The 20,939-nt window shown below is 39.8% G+C and overlaps 3 protein-coding genes across 3 annotated transcripts in view; all 3 read left to right on the forward strand.

Moving 5' to 3' along the window:
* The window catches only part of oxsr1b (oxidative stress responsive kinase 1b), a 35,965-nt gene extending 27,685 nt beyond the window's left edge, over positions 1 to 8,280 (forward strand). Inside the window, exons 10-18 of the mRNA XM_061093826.1 lie at positions 439 to 504; positions 605 to 727; positions 3,002 to 3,040; positions 3,404 to 3,583; positions 3,778 to 3,833; positions 4,179 to 4,231; positions 4,473 to 4,541; positions 4,849 to 4,913; positions 5,137 to 8,280. Coding sequence (XP_060949809.1) covers positions 439 to 504; positions 605 to 727; positions 3,002 to 3,040; positions 3,404 to 3,583; positions 3,778 to 3,833; positions 4,179 to 4,231; positions 4,473 to 4,541; positions 4,849 to 4,913; positions 5,137 to 5,211 — 726 coding nt within the window. The 3' untranslated portion in view covers positions 5,212 to 8,280. The remainder of the gene's footprint in view (positions 1 to 438; positions 505 to 604; positions 728 to 3,001; positions 3,041 to 3,403; positions 3,584 to 3,777; positions 3,834 to 4,178; positions 4,232 to 4,472; positions 4,542 to 4,848; positions 4,914 to 5,136) is intronic.
* A 1,570-nt stretch (positions 8,281 to 9,850) lies between these two features.
* On the forward strand, positions 9,851 to 12,759 carry LOC133027130 (solute carrier family 22 member 13-like). Its single transcript, XM_061094154.1, has 9 exons — positions 9,851 to 10,225; positions 10,414 to 10,517; positions 10,591 to 10,745; positions 11,383 to 11,554; positions 11,632 to 11,752; positions 11,827 to 11,921; positions 12,009 to 12,223; positions 12,336 to 12,444; positions 12,561 to 12,759. The coding sequence occupies exons 1-9, from the start codon at positions 9,851 to 9,853 to the stop codon at positions 12,757 to 12,759; spliced, it is 1,545 nt and encodes a 514-aa protein (XP_060950137.1).
* Positions 12,760 to 14,015: 1,256 nt separating this feature from the next.
* Positions 14,016 to 18,924, forward strand: LOC133027248 (solute carrier family 22 member 13-like). Its single transcript, XM_061094280.1, has 9 exons — positions 14,016 to 14,390; positions 15,817 to 15,920; positions 16,334 to 16,488; positions 16,969 to 17,140; positions 17,235 to 17,355; positions 17,436 to 17,530; positions 18,220 to 18,434; positions 18,519 to 18,627; positions 18,726 to 18,924. Exons 1-9 carry the CDS (start codon positions 14,016 to 14,018, stop codon positions 18,922 to 18,924), a joined length of 1,545 nt encoding a protein of 514 aa, XP_060950263.1.
* Positions 18,925 to 20,939: the final 2,015 nt, after the last annotated feature.

The following is a 20,939-nucleotide window of genomic DNA, read 5'->3' on the forward strand; positions in this document are numbered from 1 at the left end:
AAGCAGTCTAACTCCGGCCTCCAGCTCCGGCGCCCTATCGTCTGGAACAACTAGAGAGCTGCCTCAGCATGTCACACGGCCCAAACACAACCTGGTTGGTTTGCTGGTCACGACCCTGGTCAATGGCAGGAACCCCAGTACTCTGTATGTCCAGCAGAGGGCAGGCCTTGCTTATCTAAACAGTTTACTATCCCCACTGTAAGAATGATTAGTGATTACTACAGTTAAAATTTGACTGCAGACATGCAATTTTGTTTCAATCGGTTTATTATATTACCAAATTATCAACACGCCAAATTTAATTAATTGAAGGTAGGGTGTCAGTAAAGCACAATATGTGTTAACTGCTTGTATAAAGTAAGAATTAATCATGCTACAGATGCACGAATACAGATGATTTTGGAGTGACGGCCTTTTTTTCTTTGCCTCTTGTGTCAGACCCACGAGTATTTAAACGAGAAGTTACTTCAGAGGGCGCCCACAATAACCGAGAGGTCAAAAAGGGTAAGACGGCAACTGCTAATATGTCATTATATCAAAGTATATTATAATTTCCAGTTACTTGCCACTAAGACAGTTTTGTGTGTCCGTGTGTGTGTGTCAGGTTCGTCGAGTGCCAGGTTCCAGTGGCCGGCTGCATAAAACGGAGGACGGCGAATGGGAATGGAGTGATGACGAGCTGGATGAGGAAAGTGAAGAGGGCAAAGCTGCTGTTGCTGCCTTAAGGGTGAGATGAACCTACAAGTTCTGTGTTTTTCTCCTTCACATGTACACATTAACTCTGTTGATACACACCCCACATGTCTTGTCTTTCAATCGCTGTTCTCTTTTGAAATTGTCATGTGCATGTCTGTCCATTGCCTCTCCACTGAGTCTCCCCCTGTATGTGTGTATGTTCTGTCCAATGGCCAAGGAGCAGCAGGTGAAGCCTGTTAGCACCCCCAGGCGACAAGTGCGCTTCGCCTACCCACTCGAGCTGCCTTCGTCCAGGGTTGTTCACTTGTCTCATAAATACAGATGGCTCTCCCCTAACAAGGAAGGACTCTCTCTGCACGTTAGCTAGGGGGCATGTGACGGCTGCAGTCGGGGAGGAGGGTGGAGGAAAGAGCAGATAACCTTTTGTTGTTAGAGCGAGGGCTGTGCACGAGTGAGGGAAAAAAATCTGGAAACTGGATCCAGATAGTCAGACATTTACATTTTTCTTCACAGTCGTTATAAACCAGATTAGTAAGTCTCGTCTTGAAAATGAACTATGTAGGGATACGCTGTGGTGGAACACTAACCCATTTAGAAGATAACATAACTACCGTAGAAATCACCGGATTAAGTTGTGCAATAGGGTTGTGGAAAGCAAAGGTTCTGAAAAGAAATGTCTCCGTGCTGAAGATGACATGCGAGTGGGAGTCGACCTCATCGCAGCCAGTTAGTCTCTGCAGTAGGTGTCTTTTATTACAGTGAGCTATTCTGTCACGTAGAAAATAAGCCAATATGTGGTTTTCAGTGAAAAGTAGCAGAGATTGTGGTTAGTTTAACCGGAAAGAATAGGATATAAAAGAAAACATGCTTTAAAGGTCACAGATGCATTAACTGCACTTTTAAATTAAGCTATTCAATTTGCTCACACTTGGAGGACTTTAATTATTTGCACTGACCGTTTTCTAAAACTAAAAAGAGTGAGAGTTACCTTTCCTGGACGCCATCTGTATTTCAATTTCTCATTCTAAAACCTCTTTTTTTTATTTAAACTGACAAAATCACTTTTAATTAATAAAAGTCAAATTACCAATCATTCCTTTGATTGTTTTATTTTTGATCTAATCACCATCAAGTGATTTCAAATGTTAAAGTCTCTCCGCTGCTTTCATGCTGCTTTTTTACCCGCTACTTGTTGGCAAACTGAACTTTGAATTCCTATATAAGGTCCCGCAGATGTTCAATGAATAATTGAAGCATCAATGATTTAATGCTAAATGATAACTCTTGGGCTCCGAAAAAAAACACTTTTTCACTATAGACTGTAGTGCTGATGAGACAAATACTGTTTCCTCAGTAACAGCGTGAATACCAGTCACATGACGTCTGAATCAATGGGCTTATTCAGTCGTCAGCTCTCGTCCTCTCGTCCTCTCAGTCAAGTCAGTTTGTCTTCATGTGGGCCTGCGAGGCTTCTGTGTGACTGCTCTGGTTTGAACTTAAACCCTTTGTCTGTTTGACGCTGTAACTGTGTGACTTTCTTCTGACTTACTCTGCTTCTTGGCTTTTTCAAATCTAAATCTCCAGGATATGTCTTCACTCGTTTACCACTCACTTAGCAGCACATGGAGGTGGAAGATATGGATCTGATCTTATATCGTGATAGACATTTACTCTATATGTTTTGATTTTAGTTTGTTTTGGGTAATTTTACTTATGTTTTTTGGCTTATCCATTGATATGAGTTAAATAAAGGTTGATTTAAGGGGTAAATCTGGGCATTATGGCTGCTGTAGTACAGAATAAATACAGGCATGAAAGACTAGAATAATAACAGAATAGAATGAAAAATGTAAACTACATAAGAACATAAAAGCACAGAAATTACTGTTTTAGTTACGGGTACAAAAGCTCTATAAATCCAGTGTTCCCCGTGTAATTAGGTCTGTTTGTTATGAAATAGCCCGTTTATAGCTAGACATTTTTAAGGTATAGCTACAACGTCTTCTACTGTTTGTCATATTTCTTTCATCTCATATCGTCCGACCATATCGGCACCAGTCAGTGAAGGGTAGTTGAAGTACTATTAGTGCTTCATCCCTCTGTTCTCCACTATAATGATATCACTGAATGCTCAACTGAGTGATGGACAGATAAATTAGGGAAGTAAACGAGTGAGCAAACGCTTTAATCTGATTATCCCTCCTCTCTGGCTTACTGTGTTCTTTGCATCCACGCGTGCGGTTTTTTGCTTTGCTGAAGGCATCACAGTGAAATCCTTCTCTGAGTGTTTGTTCTGTTTCAACAGTCACCGAGAGTGAAGGAGGGGTCGCAGGACTCGGAGGAGGTGAGTGTCCAACAATCTCCTTCCACAGTTCTACCTCAAACACTGGGATCACAGTTTGATACGGTTTTGATATTATTCTTTAAACCTTCTAGAAAAACTGTGAATTTAAAGATTTTTTACATACAAAGTGTGAAATGTTTTTTAAAATGATAAGCATAAGGGCAACGACTCTATTTTCTTCCAACTACAATTATGGTAAAACAAAGTGGTAGCAGGAGACAAAATAAGGATTTATTGTACTAAATACTGGATAGATGTTTCTCTCCATTAACAAGTTGTCTTTTAAGCTGTTCAGTCGTCTTTTGAACAGGGATTTAAAAAAAAAAAAAACATAAGTAACATCAGATGGAATGTCTCCTTCAGGCTTTCCAGACTCCTGAGCCCTCAAGTAATCAACTCCAGCCGCCGGCCGCAGGTCAGGCAGAACTACCTCAGGCTGCGGGCCAGGTTCCACTGCAGCCCACACCAGTCAACACTCAATCCACTGCCCAGGCTGCGTCTCCCACACCAGGCGCTGCTGCTGCTGCTGCTTCTCCCACACAGGTCAGTCCGAACTCGCTCAAAGCATGTTTCCCTCATATGCTTCTGGTTTAAGGCTACAAATATGTCAATCATTACTAAACCACAAATTTACTTCCTTATTCTGTTCCTGTAGACGTGCTCATTATTAAACCAAACCTGTAATTCAACTTTGCTTTATGTTCATATGTATGTTTCTTTCTGATGTGTTTCGACAGGCTCCAGCTGCCTCAGGAGATGTGACGGCTCCCATTAGTTTGGTATTAAGGTTAAGGTATGTTTCTATATAATCACGTGAAGATCATTTAAGGAAAAGGTGATTTGTCTTCACAATCCCTGCGTGTCTGTGCTTTTCTTTTATATGCTAAACAAGAATGGCTCCATGTAGAGCACATAGGCCATCAGGCTGCTCCAAGAGTTCACACGCGATATCAGTCACTTAAATATGATAGATTTTTCACATTGACCCATTCAAACACTCATTCATGCAAGCATGCAGCACTACATGCACAAACCATCACTTATGATTGGTACATGGCAATTTGATTCCAATGGAAAGAGTCAATGATTGATCCAGTTAACTCCTCTGATGTGGTTTTTGTTTCCTTCGTCCCTTCAGAAACTCTAAGAAGGAGCTAAACGACATCCGCTTTGAGTATATGCCAGGGAGAGGTAGGTGGACTTCTTTGTTCTGGACACTTTTAATAGTGAAAACCCGACATATGAATGTTCCTGTCACCAAGTTGATGTTTCTGTTGAAAAAACTGTATTCATTATATTTCAATATTCACTGAGAAGAACAGCTGCTGCAACACAGTCCCTAACTGTTCTATTGACTTGACTGTTGCATCAGTGTTGTGTTGTCACACTTATTAAGCCACTTGTTAATATTTGTTTCTCATACTCTCTACAGACACAGCAGACGGCGTGTCCCAGGAGCTAGTGTCAGCTGGTCTGGTGGACGGGAAGGACTTAGTAGTAGGTCGGTGATTCAAAAAACATTTCTCTCCCAATATTCATCTGAAGGTTAAAAGTCTGTCTTTTGGTTTTATGTCTAAAAAGTCCACAATGGATGAAATACAGCTCCTCATGCATGAACCACTCGTACAAGAAGATTTGTTCTTGCAGCTGCTTTCAGACATGCACTAAACTGAACAATGTCTGATCCAATTTTCCAGATATTTTCCATAGTTCATGTCTGAAAACGTACACATATTCAAGATATTCTGAAGTTCAAGATGTATTTTTTTTTTTTTTTCCATCGGACTGAATCATCTTTTCTCTTCCAGTTGCAGCAAATTTGCAGAAAATAGTTGATGAGCCTCAATCCAATAAAAACGTCACTTTCAAACTGGTGAGTAACTTTTAAAGTCCCATTTTCAACTGGAGCTGAAAATGTTTGAAGTAGTTTCTAGAAAGTCATCGATACTTCAGCAAGAATTATTATGAGTTCGTAATGACAACGTGAAACTTGTCTGACTATTTTCACATAAAGAATATTTCACTTGACCTTTTGAAATGTGTCATTGCTCAAAACTGTTATTTAGCTGTTCTTTATTCCTCTGTTATTTTCACAGGCTTCTGGAACTGAGGGATCTGAATTACCAGATGACGTCAAACTGATGGGCTTTGCTCAGCTCAGCATTAGTTAAACTGTTGTTCTACCTGGAACCATGACTTGCCTAAAAAAATGTGAAAATTACAACAAAAAAAATAGTTTAATGCATTTTTTTTTTCTTTCTATGGCTGTAAAGAAACCACTACTGCCAAAGAAAACAGTACCGTTTCATCACTCATAGGATTCTGCGACGCCGACTCGGCTGAAGCACCAGAGCGTTCAGTTTAAGAATCACTCCACAACAGCGACAAAAAAAAGAAAGTTTACAGTGTATACGTAGAAGGATGAAAGTATCTCCAACTTTTTGTTTTTCTCATTCTGGTCTCCTTAATGGTTATTTTCTCTCTTTAATACGTGATGCATTTGCACAATCTTAACTAGCACCCTTAAATCCCAATAAGTGTAACAATGCCTTATATTCATCCGAACTACTGAATGCACGTTTTCGGGGAGGTCCCCAGGCACCGTATGAAGCATTGTGTTGTCTGAAATGTACAAGTGTGGTTTCAGATGCTGATGTCAAACTTTTTTACTTCTTTTGAAAGGTGGTGGGGGGGGTTAAAATATTGTACACAAACCTGAAATGTGTGGATGCCAAATGATGTCGTCAGATAGAATTGAACCGTCTTTAATAGGCTAAGTTTTGTTCTGTTTATTCTATATATCTTTGTGTCAACAAATAGTTAATAGTTAAACTTCCTGAGCATGACCTTCAGCTCAAAGCCCATTTATTCCCAAGGACGATTTATATCTCTAAAAATAAGGTCACCAATATTAAACTTTGATTTATTATTATTAATAATAATATTTTTCCTCAGTAACTGGCCATTCCGTTTAAATCACCTTTTACAGACGTAAATCACGAATGTTTATGTGGAATTAACTCAATAAACAACGGTGATCTTGTTTTTTGTTACGAAGGAAAATGTCAACCAGTGCAATGGTGTGTTGTAGCTTTTACTGACACGCGTGGGATTTCTTGACTAAGAAAATATTAAATATCATCAGACATGAATCTTAATTAAAATGTAAAATCAAAATCAAATGTTTAAGAAAAAAAGACACATAAATTAAGTCACCTCTGTATTTATTATGAGTTATAAGGTGACGATCAGAACTCCGAATTGATGTATAATGAAATCAGAAACCTGATATAGATTTGTTGTATATATTGGCCTCTTGGGGAAATTAATAATCTGTGATTATAGTAAAATGTTTGACAGCACCTGAAACCACATACACACACACGTTGTATGAGCAGATGTGTCTGTTGGTATAAGTTTATGTCTGTTTGGAAATAAGTTTCTCAAATCCTTAAAAACTCAAAACAAAAAAAGACTTCAGTGCATATTTTGTTTATGTGGATGAAACATAAGTACTTGATTTAACCTCTAGTATGTAAATATTGACATTTGGCATTGATTTGTTTTTGTACTGGGTGTTTCACTCTCGGCCTTTTTTCTGTCCTATGACACGATTTGTGGGTTGTGGCGCCGCGTGAAGGAAGACAACCACAACGCCGTCTGGCTTTGACTTCCCTCGCTCTGCAGGACAAACTGTCACTTTTACTGTATTTCATATGACGTTTATTTACCTTTACTCGTAAAAAGAAAGACTTCAGCTTTTCACTTTTTGCCTTTTGGGGGAAAAAAATATTGAATAGAATTTTGCCGTGGAGCCACAGCTGTCTGCTAACTCAGAGATGTTCCGATGCCATTTTCCCTTCCAATACCGTTTCCGATACCTGGACTTTACGTATCTGCCGATACAGAGTACCGATCCGATATTAGTATCAACATATACAACCCTTTTTAAACGGCTGTATGCTACTAACCCTGTATGAAAGTGATGATTACTATCATTGTTGCATGGCTTGGCTCCGGTTAAGTAAATCTTCGTTTAGTATCGATTTGAAAAACAACACTAATAAATACATCTAGAAATGCACAAATACTTTCTATCGCACCGCACTAAAAACGGAAGTCTTGAGTTGCCATTTTAATTGGGCGTACAATCTTGCCAAATTGTGGACATCTTAGCTAACATGGGAAACGCTACACTGCCCGAACTCACTTGTTCACCGAGCTAAAAAGAGAACTTTCCAGTGGCAGGACAGTAAAACAGCTGTTTTCGAAACTAGACGTGGTGTCGGATCAGTACTTAGTTTCACGTACTCGCCGATGCCCGACCCGGCATTTCCGGCAGTAACGGAGGCATTTCTGATGCTAGTACAGGTATCGGAACTTTAGGGTACTTAATACCGGCCCATCCTAAAAATTATGATTGTAAACTTAATGAATGATCAGAATTGCATTTTTGAATCAGGCCCGATCTCACATCGTGAATGTGCATCTCTGTATTTGGCGCAGACGACGTTGGCTGAAACACTCTGCTCTGTTGTGTAGATCTCGAATGCCAGCAAGGTTTTACTGTTTAATTTGGTGATGTGATAATATCATGACCCTCCAGATGCCATATTGAATGATTCTTTTTTTTTGCTTACAGATGAAATGTTAAGAGGAAATCTTTGTATTTTGACTTTAAAAACATGTAACATTTTACGCTAGCCTTAACTTAAAAATGACCAAGTGTATTTTTTTTGATTCAGATTTTCAGTGTCTTTGAAATGTAGGCGTTGTTACACGTGGAGATGAGGTGTTTTACGACGTCGGTAAAACCCCAACGTTACACTTACGTTTCTAAACTACAGTATTTGGTGCCATTCATCTGGTTTTCTGACAGGATAAGAGCGCATGTGCCCTGAGAGAAAGTGCGTGTGCATGTGTGCTGTAAAGACCGAGCCCTGCTTAGATGAAGATCTACTTGATTTGTTCTGATTCTTTCTCCAACATCAGTCTCTACTGTCCTGCTTACATGTCGTCTATCAAACCCGGGGCAACTGAACAGATAAAAAAAATGAAACCTTTGTCCAGGCAATAGCTCATCAAGGCTGTAAAATATTTCAATTTCCCAACTCTCTTCACTTTATTTCTTTCTTTTTATTTTTCCATTCTTTCATTTGCTCTGTTTTTGATCGTTTAGGAGTTCAAAGCATGTTTCTCTTGATTATTTTGAATCAATAAAGAATGAGCATATCAGCCAACTCTTAGCACTGGATGATTTATTCAAATGCATCATTGTCTGTGATTAAGAATAAGTTGTTCCAGTTAATAAAATACTATCTATGAAGAAAATGAACTGAGAAACAGTCACCTACATACAGGACTGTCTCAGAAAATTAGAATATTGTGATAAAGTTCTTTATTTTCTGTAATGCAATTAAAAAAAACAAAAATGTCATGCATTCTGGATTCATTACAAATCAACTGAAATATTGCAAGCCTTTTATTCTTTTAATATTGCTGATTATGGCTTACAGCTTAAGAAAACTCAAAAATCATATCTCAAAAAATTAGAATATTTCCTCAGACCAAGTAAAAAAAAGATTTATAACAGCAAAACAAAATCTTTTTTTTCTAATTTCTAATCTAATTTTCTGAGACAGTCCTGTACACTGGTACTTTGATATTTTGAATGATGGCCGTCGCCTTTAATCCTTCATTCTCCTGCTGTATCGTTCTTTCGGAATAGGGATATTTCTCAAGTTGTAATTCAAATATTTTTCACAGTTAAAAAAAGCATTTCCTCCTCAGCTCTTACTCCCTTCAAGTTCATAGTTCTCATTATCTTGTCTTTTAACAACCCTTTCATCAAATGTTGAAAAGGTTGCTGCATCCTGATTAGTGCACTGCGACAATATATCACAGGCCTTTCTCCGTGTGCTTTGTTTCTGTGCTTATGTCAAGAAACATCAGTCACAGAACTACTGTTCCAATTCAAGGTCGGCCTTGAAAACCTTCGGAGGGGCGACACAGACCATAGCTGCAAAGAAAGTGAAAAGAAATCCTGGATCAACCGATTTATACGGCTCCACTTCAGATTTAATCGGTTCCCACTTGGGCCATGTCCCACCCTTCACATACTTTCCTGGAAATTGGTTCCCTATTTTTGTTTTGTAATCTGGCTAATTAATAAACAAACACTGTTAGAGGGTGCTACCTCTGTGGGACTCCATGTCGTAAACTCTCAGAAGATTTTCAGCTTGTTTGTGTGGTGGCCCTGAACTAGAAACGGGCAAAATGGGAGAGACAACACTAATTTGTCCCAGAAAACAAGGTCTTACAAACCAGTCAAGGTATACGTAGTTCTGATTGGATGTTAACAGCTTCACTCATATCTCTTTCATGTTTATCCAGAGGCCTTTAGTCTGCAGTTAAACAGGGAGAGTCATGTAGATTTGTTTTCATCTGATTGGATCAAACATAACTACTAGCCATTGCATTGATAAACATTTTTAATAACAACTATTAGATTCAAACCTGTCTGTCAACAGAAAGTTATCCAACCATGGGACACAGGATTGGGCAATGTGCTGTAAAACATCTTTTAAAACATCTTCTTCCCTCACACATTTATGCAAAGATGTTAATTAAGGTACGAAAGTCTGGACAGCTGAACAACAGCTGGACTTCGCCTCCAAGGATCTTTGCAAGTAACATTTTAACAATCTGATCACCTATTTCTTGGCAAGCGCTTTACATTTTAACTTGCAGGAAGAGATTACCAAGTTACCTCCTTGTTCTTGGGCACTCTGAGGACAAACAGACACCGATATGAGCAGCTTCGGGCAGATCCTGAAGGAGATTGGGGAGTTTGGTTTATTTCAGAAACGTTTGGTTGCTGCGTTATGCATCCCCACCATTTTTGTAGCTTTTGATGAGATTGGTCAAGTGTTCACAGGCATGAACTTCCCTCATCACTGTAACACTGACTGGATCTTGGACCGAGGACCCAACCTGACTGTGGGCAGACAGATAAATCTCACCATCCCTGTGAACAAAGATGGAAAGTATGAGAGCTGTGAAATGTTCACACCTGTGGATTGGGATTTGGAAAAGATTGAAGCATTTGGGATTAACACAACAACAGGATGCATGAACGGATCAAATTACGAGAAACCCGACGGGGCCTCCAGCATCGTGACAGAGGTATGAGACGTATATGAACACTTCAGAGCAAAATACAATTTTTATATAAAACAATTTAAGAGATAATTGGCGTTTTTAGGAATGTTAATGTAGAAGATAATTCATTTTATTTATCACAGACACGGTTATGTGGCTGCTCTCAATAGTGGGACAAAGTCTCATTCTCTTTATCCCATCCTGTTTCTTAGTTTGATCTGGTGTGTGCCAGGAGCAGTCTCATTGAGGTTTCACAGTCCATCTACATGGCCGGTCTCCTGGTTGGAGCGTTGGTGTTGGTGCCGATGGCTGACAGGTTCACACAACTATTAGAAAAAAATTGGATGAATTTATTTCACATCTGTAACGGTTTTCTTCTCTCTTTGTAGGTTTGGTCGACGCTTCGTTGTCCTCCTCTCGCTCCTTCAGCTACTGCTGTGTGGTGTCGCTGTTGCTTTCTCACCCAACATCTATGTCTACATCGTTATCAAATTCTTAGGTGGCATCTCAATTTCAGGCATTCTTGCTAATGCATTCGTCATAGGTTGGTACAACACTGAAACTTCTGATACTTAGTACCACCGTACTGTAGCAGCACCACTGCTGTCCACAAGAGTCTTATTGCTGGTACTGCCACCAAGGGGTAGTATAATTATACTGGTGTGGATTTATACCAAGATAAACTGAGCACATGATGATATCACATGTTCATGAAAAGCTTCAGAGGGGCGAGGCATACCCTGCATGAGTGCTGTAGCTCAGTTATTATCAGTTATTGCTAACGTTTTAGTATCGCAATAGTACCATTTTCCTAATAGTGCAGCATCAAACCCGTTGATGACCAAAGTAGGAATCCGAAAATTAGAAGCGTGAGAAAGAGAAAGTGAGAATTGTAGTTATCAGCCTAAAAACTCTAAACCTCTCTTCACTTTTACGCTGAGCTCCAAAACTTAGTTTTGATCCATGCATGACATCATTTATCAATTCACTTACATTACATGTTATGGGGAAAAGATTTCTGTTCAGTATGAGTTTAATATTGTCTTTCAAGCTAGAATGTCTTTTTTGACCTTGACCTTTGACCATTGCTCCAAACTGAATCACCTAGAGATACCATCTTAAGTAATATTCCTACCATGTTTGGTAAAAACATCCGTCTCATCTGTCCTACTGCCCTAAAGGTGGAGAATGGAGTGATTCTTCCAAGTTTGCTCTCTGTGCCATCATCTGCCACACTTCTTTCCCTCTTGGACTGATGATGATGTCTGGCATTGCCTATCTGATCCGTGACTGGAGGATCCTGCAGCTGGTGCTCTTCTGCCCCCTTGTCCTTGTTCTGGGAATCTTTTACTGGTCAGAAGCCTCACGTGCCACATATAATACTTTAGGTTATACTTTAGTTTGTGATTGTGAATCTAAATGTCAACTAGGATTCTTCCAGAGTCAGCTCGCTGGCTCCTCACCCAGGGCAAGAAGGAGGAGGCCATAAAGGAAATCTGCAGGGCAGCGAGGGTGAATGGGAGGAAGGTCCCAGAAGACCTGGTAGAGAGGGTGAGCAACCTCAAGCACAATGAAGCTATTAAGTAAATATATTATGAAGAAAAAAATATACCTTCATTATTTAGCTTGGGTTTGTGGGATCATCCAAAAGAGGAAACATGTTGGACATCTTCAGGACTTCGTATCTGAGAAAACGTGCTCTTGTAATGAGCTTCCTCTGGTGAGAGTTTATTTCAACCACAATCTGACGACACCTTTAAACCAATAACTTTGTGATGGCACTGAGGACATGTCTCTCACTTGATAGGTTTGCAACAAGTCTGATGTACTATGGACTGAGCCTGGGTGTCGGCAGCTTTGGTCTGGATATCTACCTCATGCAGTTCATCTTTGGTCTCGTAGAAGTTCCTGCACGTCTGGGAACTCTACCACTCATCCAGCACTTTGGGAGGAGGATGTTTCAAGCGGGGGTGCTGATCTTTGGAGGTTGCGCTTGTCTTGGGACACTTGTGATTCCTAAAGGTAACGTGTTACATAATGACAGAATTTATTGTTATCTTTAAAATGTTTTGCATTAAAAGGTTAATTCCAATGTCTCAAATGTATTTTGTCTGATTTATAATTTTTCCTTTAGATCTTCCTCAAGTCGTAACAGTCATCGCTGTTCTGGGGAAATTTGCCGCAACTGCCAGTTTCTCTGTTATCTATGTTTACACTGCAGAGCTATACCCCACTGTTATAAGGTAAGGGAGCTATTGTCCTAGACATAATAATGTGTTATGATGCCATATTGGCTAACACTGTCTCTTTTGACTCAATTACTTGAGATAGCTGATGAGCCCATTATCTTTACTTGTAGGCAGAGCGGTGTAGGTCTGAACTCCATGTGTGCTCGTGTGGGGGGAATCCTGGCTCCACTGGTCAGACTCCTGGACGTCTACCATCACACCATTCCCATGCTGATATACGGCACCATCCCCATTGCTGCTGGAGGTTTCGCTTTGCTACTGCCTGAAACCTGCAATGTTGAACTGCAGGACCACACCGAACAAACGTGAGTTGATGAACCTTTAATCAACTGAGTGCTTATTTCAAGAAGTTGTACATTATAATCGATTTGTTCTTATTTCAGGGAACTCGAGAACCAGACCGCTGAGATTTTATCAAAATCTGGAGTTTGCACGAAAATGTAACAGGCAAACCTTCCACGGATACGGTGTTGACAATAATTTGTGAGGATGTTAATATACACACATTTAAATGTATTATGCTTAAGTGTTAATACGTGTAATATTTAACTTCAAATTCTTATGTCTTATATTTAAAGGCTGTAAAGATTTAGTTGCAACACAGCTGCCAGGGTCTCAGTAATAAAAGTGTAAAAGTTAAGAGTATCGCCATGTTCCTTCTTACAGTTCTTGGACTTCTCTAATTCTGCAGGACAGTAATGTATCTCATCTATGATGTTCATTTTTCTTCACTCACTAAAAAATAAATCTAAGTTTCAATTACTGTTGAGGATAATAAATGACAACACAGTGAAAACCACCCATCAACATTTAATGAACCGATGATCGCAGAATGGGCCAATTGACTTTATTGACAGTAATCTGGTTTTTAACCTCGTCCGTTCGCTCTTTGTGTCGTTAAGATTTATTATTTTTATTATCTTTCAGGATGACTGGCTTTCTTTCTACAAACCTTTCATCAATAGTTTCAAAAGAAGTTACATATATAGCTTGACCCTAGGGGCCTTTGCAGATACTGTTTTGTATTCAACAACCCCAACAGTGCTTTCAGCTGATTTATATGTTGGCCCTGAAATGCAAATTTTGAAATTTATAAAATACAATAAAAAATCTGAATATCTCAGAAGCAAGAACTCAGGAAACATCTGATTGGATCAAACATCAATAATTGCCTGTTATTAGTCAATGTGCGGCATTATGACACACATTATGTCATAAAGACAATCACTCTTACAGTATCTGTTGGCAGAAAGTCATGTGATCATGGTTCACAGTCCTCTTCCTCCCACAATATGTTGAGCTCTTCTACCATGCTCTTACATTTTGCTGATCAAAGAGAGGATGCTAATAAAGGGATACAAATTCAGGTCTTACTGTAAACACCAGGTCCAAGCCACAGATCTGGTCAGCTGCCCAACAGCTTGACTTATGCCTGAAGGATCCTAACATGACGCATGAACCTGGCAGATCATAAAAACAATGTGATTGTAAGTTTAAACATTAACTTGCAGGATGAGAATCTAGACATTTCCAATGCTGCACTCTGAGGACGTACAGTCGACAGTATGAGCAGCTTTGGGGAGATCCTGAAGGAGATCGGAGAGTTTGGCTTGTTTCAGAAGCGTTTAGTTGCTGCGTTATGTATTCCCGGCATTTTCGTTGCATTTGATGCGATTGGACAAGTGTTTACAGGCATGAACTTCCCTCATCACTGTAACACTGACTGGATCTTGGACCGAGGACCCAACCTGACTGTGGAGAGACAGATAAATCTCACCATCCCTGTGAACAAAGATGGAAAGCATGAGAGCTGTGAAATGTTCACACCTGTGGATTGGGATTTGGAAAAGATTGAAGCATTTGGGATTAACACAACAACAGGATGCATGAATGGATCCGATTACGAGACACCCAAAGGTGCCTCCAGCATCGTGACAGATGTAAGAGAAACTTGTTTACACTCCAGAACAAAACAATATATATAACTTGTACTCATTAATTTAGACTAAGGTAGTGTGTGAAGTAATGTGCAAGATAGGCAGACAGAATTATAATCATTGGGTAATTTAAAAATAATAAACTGATTTATACCTATGCAATAATTGGACAGACTACTACCATGCAGATTTAAAAACCTCAAAATCTCTGTATCTTGAAAAAAGTTGATGATGGAGTCACCACTGATGCAAAGTTCCAAGTTAACATATTATAATTTCAAGGACAAGCACAAAGTTATACAATAATCTTTCTGGAAGTTTAATTCACGTCTGCAGACGGGCTCAAAGGTTATATCACGGTGACAGATATAACTCAATGGCATCAAGCCATGGAAAATCCACACATTTATACTAGACAAGCTCCTCCTTTCACAGGAGCAGAAGGTTATCCAACCAGCTCCCTGGATGTCCTGATCAGAGTGATCAGACATTCAGTCTCAAGGCCGATTTATAGTCGGATTTTACGCAGGCACGCAAGACACGCAACGTGCCCCTTACATGCCCCCTCTTCCGGCTTGCGTGTGTCCGCCAATTTTTCTTACTATACGACAAAGCGACGCGAGCCTCACGCAGCCCGCAAGGCTATGATTGGTCTGCTTACTACATCCTGTCCAGAGTCTAGTTTCCGGTTTCTTTCCACATAATACCGGCGGAAATCACGGAAGATTTAGAAGAACGAATATGGACCAAATAGAAGAACACTTGGCAGAAGAGATCCAAAAGTATGACCACTTGTATAACCCGTCACTGACTGGCGGATTTGTCCGCCGAAAAGAGGCTATGAGGAGCCGCAGTGGCGATGTAAATAAACAGTCGACGAAGAAGACGTCTCTTCTTTGTGTGTTTTATCTTTGACAAAACACGTTACTCCGCCTAGAGTTCTGCCGGGGAATTAACATGCGCAACCCTTGGGGAACCATAAACCAAAACGAGTCCATCGATGCAACTGCGTGGCCTGCCACAGTTGCAGTCGCAGTACTATAAATCGGCCTTCAGGCGTCTTCTCTGAAGTCTGGTCAAGATGACTTTGCATCCTTTCTCTTTCTCTGGCCAAGACGCTTTGAGTGACCCCTGAGGAGAAAGATCTTTCTCTCTACTCCTTTGTCTCTGGTCAAGCAACACCTAAAGCCCATCTGCTCCCGCTCCTTTAGTGGCCTCTGCTGTGAACCTTTTGTTTAGCTACATCTGAAGGTTTCCAGGACGCAATACACATAGTTTCCTGGAGCACCACTCTTGACTTAAAGTTAAATCAACAGAAAACACATCTGTTGATACATTCCTCTACATACATATCTCTTCTTTTATTAAACATATGTAAATACAGAAATTCCAATCCAATATCTACTTTTATACTATTTTCTGTTTTCAGTTTGATCTGGTGTGTGACAGGAGCAGTCTCATTGAGGTTTCACAGTCCATATTCATGGCAGGCCTCCTGGTTGGAGCGTTGGTGTTTGGGCTGATGGCTGACAGGTACCATTTGAAATTGGAAATAAATTGCAACTGAAACCTGACTGAGATTCAAACTGTGTCAGTGCTGTGTTTGGAAACCTTATAAATGAGATATTATTCTGTGATGTATTTACTCTACAATGTACATCTGCAACTAATCCCCTTGCTTATCCAGACATTCTTAGATAGGGTACTGCGACAAAAAATATTGAAAATTACATCAGAATAAAGATCATTAAGCAGTTTATGATCCTCACAGCCTGTGGTAGGAAGCTGTCCAGAGCCTGGTGGTCCTGGTACGGATGTTTTTGGATCTCCTCCCCGATGGTAGCAGAGGAAACAGAATGCTGCTTGAAGATGTGCAGCAGGGATGGGAGAGTTCATGTTTGAAAAAAATGTGTAACAGCTCTTTATTATTAATTCTTTTTGTGTAGGTTTGGTCGACGCTTCGTGGTCCTCCTCTCCTTCCTTCAGCTACTGCTCTGTAATGTCGCTGGTGCTTTCTCACCCAACATCTATGTCTACATCGTTATCAGATTCTTAGGTGGCATGTCAAATTCTGGCATCGGTGCAAATGCATTTGTCATAGGTGGGTACAATGTTAAAAACAGAAACTGTATGTCTTGACACTTCATCAGAGTCACTCACACTAAAATCATTGTATTTTTATAATTTCTGGTACTTCTACCGCACAGTACCAGTCAAATACTTATTTGTAAATTGTAAATTGTAAAAAAATCAATGTATAGGTAGACTGCATTAGCGCTCGTGTGCAAAGAGCAGTAATTTCTGTGGCGACTGTCTTGATCCTCAGAACACCTGAAGATATCATATGAATAGAATTGTTGTAATATATGTAATTAGTACAATGAAACAAAACCCTGGGACTTTTGTTTATCTATTCACCTGATCACATTTTACTGAAAGTATGAAGTGACATTGCAAAAACATTGGTTCATAAGTAAATGATAACTTGCACAAACACACACAAACACATGTGCAAAAGAAGCATAAAGTAGGAAATTCAGAATGATTCCTTTTCTGTCTCATCTGTCCTTCTGCTCTGAAGGTGGAGAATGGAGTGATTCTTCCAAGTTTGCTCTCTGTACCGTCGTCGCCCAATCTACATTTCCTCTTGGACTGATGATGATGTCTGGCATTGCCTATCTGATCCGTGACTGGAGGATCCTGCAGCTGGTGCTCTTCTGCCCTCTTGTCCTTGTTCTGGGAATCTTTTACTGGTCAGTTGCCTCACATTTCACATTTAAAACTTGTTATCTAAAACTATAAAAGTATATAGTTTAGTTTGTAATCGTGGATCTATACGTCCACCAGGATTCTTCCAGAGTCAGCTCGCTGGCTCCTCACCCAGCGCAAGAAGAAGGAGGCTATAAAGGAAATCTGCAGGGCAGCTAAGGTGAATGGGAGGAAGGTCCCAGAAGACCTGGTAGAGAGGGTGAGCAACCTCAAGCACAAGGAAGCACAATAAACTTAAGTAAATAGAGACTAACTGAAATATAAACCATGATTCTTTAGCTGGAGGCTGCAGGAACAGCCAAAAGAGGAAACATGTTGGACATCTTCAGGATCTCCTACCTGAGAAAACGTGCTCTGGTAATGAGCTTCATCTGGTGAGAGTTTATTTCAACCACAATCTGCTCATTCACCTAGTTTGAACTTTAAGGCTTCATTTTCAGACATTTCTGACAACGGCAAGCATGTCGATGGTGTAACAGGTTACGATGATGGAAGAAGTGCACAAATATGGACAAAATGACCGTAGAGTAGGGAACAAAGACTTCCACTGTTTCAACATAAATATCTACGATTAAGCTTAAATGAGCCTTAAGGGAAGCATTGACTGTCTGACATAATGCAAGGGCTTGATTTTCAATACTTTAACAAGTAAATTAAAGACCACAAAAAGTTGTCTAATGCATCTTAGGCACCTTACGTCGTAGGTTTACCAGTCATACCCAAATGGGAGAAGACCCTCAGGTACACCCAGAACTCGCTGGAGGGATTACATATTCCATCTAGTCTGGGAATGACTCAGAATCCTCAGGAATAGCTGGGGAGTGTGGCTGGAATACTTTATTTGACAAGTTACTTCCATGATCCTAGCTCAAGTAAGTTTGCAAAAAGTAAGATTGCAATTCATCAGTAGTTTCTTTGTTATAATAACATATACAGATACTGTCACTACATGCATCTTATGCTATGGCCACTAGGGGTTTCAGTGATCCCCCTTCAGCAAACCAGTGAACCGCTAATTCAAATAAACCAAAATCATTATTGTGATTCCCCCCCCCCTTGATAGGTTTGCAACTAATCTGCTTTACTATGGACTGAGCCTGAATGTCGGCAACTTTGGTTTGGATATCTACCTCACGCAGTTCATCTTTGGTCTCGTAGAAGTTCCTGCATATCTGGGCTCTTTACCACTCATCCAGCACTTTGGGAGGAGGATATGTCAATCTGGGGTGCTGATCTTTGCAGGTTGTGCTTGTCTTGGGACACTTGTGATTCCAAAAGGTATTGTGTTACATACAATAGACTGGAACATATAATGACCGGATAATGTAATTTATATGAGTGTGAAATATGTTTCTCCTTTAGATCTTCCTCAAGTCGTAACAGCCTTAGCTGTTCTTGGAAAATTTGCAGTATCTACCTCTTTCTCAATAGTCTATGTTTACACGGCAGAACTATATCCTACGGTTGTGAGGTTGGTATTGTCCCAAATGTAAAATTTTGAATCTGGTTTGTCAGATTGCCTCATTTGCTTTTATTACTTAAGACTCCCCTTATTGTCTTTACTGGTAGGCAGAATGGTGTAGGTCTAGGCACCATGTGTAGTTGTGTGGGGGGTATCCTGGCTCCACTGGTCGGACTCCTGGACGTCTACCATTACACCATCCCAATGCTAATATACGGCACCATCACCATTGCTGCTGGAGGTTTCTGTTTACTACTGCCTGAAACCTGCAATGTTGAACTGCAGGACTACACTGAAGCAATGTGAGTTGATGAACCTTTTATCAACAAAATACTTATTTTTCTTTGAATAAGACCAAAGTAATTGCGTGTAATAATGCTATTGTTTTTAATTTCAGGGAACCTGAGAATGGAACTGCTGAGATGTTATGTAATTTAGAAAAGAGCACAAAATTGTAATACACAAGAGCAAAACAGATTTCAGAGTCTATAATATCAGGAACAGTAGTGTGTTTCCACTTAACTGATAGAGTGGTAACAGTAATTTGTCAGATCAACTTTGATCAGCTGACCAAAATAATCTCATGTTCTAAACCAACAACTTGTATCTTAGATCCCATTCCTACAAAATTACTTAAAGAAATTCTTCCCCTAATTGATAGTACTTTACTGAACACAATCAACCTGTCATTATCAATAGCATCAGTCCTTCAAACTAGTTGTAATCAAACCCCTTCTCATTAAATCCCCCCTGGATCCGGAGGTTTTAGCTAACTACAGACCGATATCCAACCTCCCCTTCATGTCTAAAATCCTTGAAAAAGTTGTAGCCAATCAGCTGTGTGAGTTTCTCCAGGAAAGTAATGTATATGAAAACTTTAAGTCGGGGTTTAGAGTTACTCACAGCACGGAGACAGCCTTGGCAAAAGTCACCAATGACCCTCCAATAGCTTCAGATCAGAGATTTGTGTCAGTCCTCGTTCTGTTAGATATTAGTGCAGCATTTGACACTTGTGACCATCACTTCTTATTACAGAGACTACAACAGTTATTTAGCATTAAAGGAACCGCCCTAAACTGGTTTAAATCATATTTGTTAGATCAATTCCATTCGTGCATATTAATGATGAGTCTGTGCGCACCAAAAGTAACCAAGGTGTTCCACAGGGCTCTGTGCTCGGCCCAATTTTATTCTCATTATATATGCTTCCACTAGGAAAAATTATCAGGACACATTCTGTAAATTTCCACTGCTATGCGGATGACACCTACTTATACTTGTCAATAAAACCTGAACAATTTAATCAATTAACTAAACTCCAAGCATGTCTCAAGGACTTAAAAACCTGGATGACCCATAATTTTCTCTTATTAAACTCAGATAAAACAGAGGTGCTAATATTTGGCCCTAAACACCTTAGAGATACATTATCTAATGATAAAGCTGCACTAGACCACATTGCCCTTGCTTCCAATGAAACAGTGAGAAACCTGGGGGTGATCTTCGATCTCGATTTGTCCTTTAATTCTCACTTACTACTAGGGATCACTCACATGTGGCTCTCTCTGAGGTTTCTACATTATTTTACCCTGTTAAAATGTTTTTTTAGTAGTTTTTCCTTACACTTGTTGAGGATTAAATGCAGAGGATGTCACACCTTGTTCAAGCCCTATGACACAAATTGTGATTTGTGAATATGGGCTATACAAATAAAATTTGACTGATGATTGATTGAGAATACCACTGAATAAAATACATAACTTAAAAACTTTGACCGAATCATGTTGAATTGTAATAATGTTTCATGTTTTACTTACAAACTATTAATAATCTGTTGAAACTCAGTTTTATTGTTTCTCTTTGAAGTTCTGTCACTTTATTCAGACTTATGTGCAGATAACACACAGGAGGCCAAAGTTTGAGATAAAAAGTATAATCTTTAATCACAGTCCAGTTAATCATACATGAAAAGACAGTCCAAGTAGAGCCTTGTAAAACTGGTAAGAGGCAGGGAAACTCAAGTCCAAAATAGGGTGCAGAGAATTCGAATCTCATCAGGATTAAAAAAAAACAACAAACCTGGCAGCCAGTTTCTTTGACATTCCTCCCGAGAGGAGGTGGACGACCAAACCTTCTGCCATGCCTGGTACCCAGGGGCTGGAGTGTGATGGTGGTCAGCAAATCTCTCTTAATGTACGGAGGTCCTCAGCAGGGAAGCCCAGGCTCACCAGGCCTCTTCCAGTAACAGCAGCACTTATTGTAAGTCGCTTTGGATAAAAGCGTCAGCTAAATGAAATGTAATGTAATGTAATGTAACAATG

This window comes from Limanda limanda, chromosome 20 (genome assembly GCF_963576545.1).
Source record: "Limanda limanda chromosome 20, fLimLim1.1, whole genome shotgun sequence".
Lineage (NCBI taxonomy): Eukaryota > Metazoa > Chordata > Actinopteri > Pleuronectiformes > Pleuronectidae > Limanda > Limanda limanda.

Bases quoted from the DNA above. Each gene is read 5' to 3' on its own strand.
- LOC133027130 (XM_061094154.1), top strand. From the start codon at position 9,851: ATGAGCAGCTTCGGGCAGATCCTGAAGGAGATTGGGGAGTTTGGTTTA. The intron at 10,518-10,590 runs GTTCACACAACT...CTCTCTTTGTAG, and splicing joins TTGGTGCCGATGGCTGACAG to GTTTGGTCGACGCTTCGTTG. The intron at 12,224-12,335 runs GTAACGTGTTAC...TTTTTCCTTTAG, and splicing joins GACACTTGTGATTCCTAAAG to ATCTTCCTCAAGTCGTAACA.
- LOC133027248 (XM_061094280.1), top strand. From the start codon at position 14,016: ATGAGCAGCTTTGGGGAGATCCTGAAGGAGATCGGAGAGTTTGGCTTG. The intron at 16,489-16,968 runs GTGGGTACAATG...TCTGCTCTGAAG, and splicing joins TGCAAATGCATTTGTCATAG to GTGGAGAATGGAGTGATTCT. The intron at 17,356-17,435 runs GTGAGCAACCTC...ATGATTCTTTAG, and splicing joins CAGAAGACCTGGTAGAGAGG to CTGGAGGCTGCAGGAACAGC.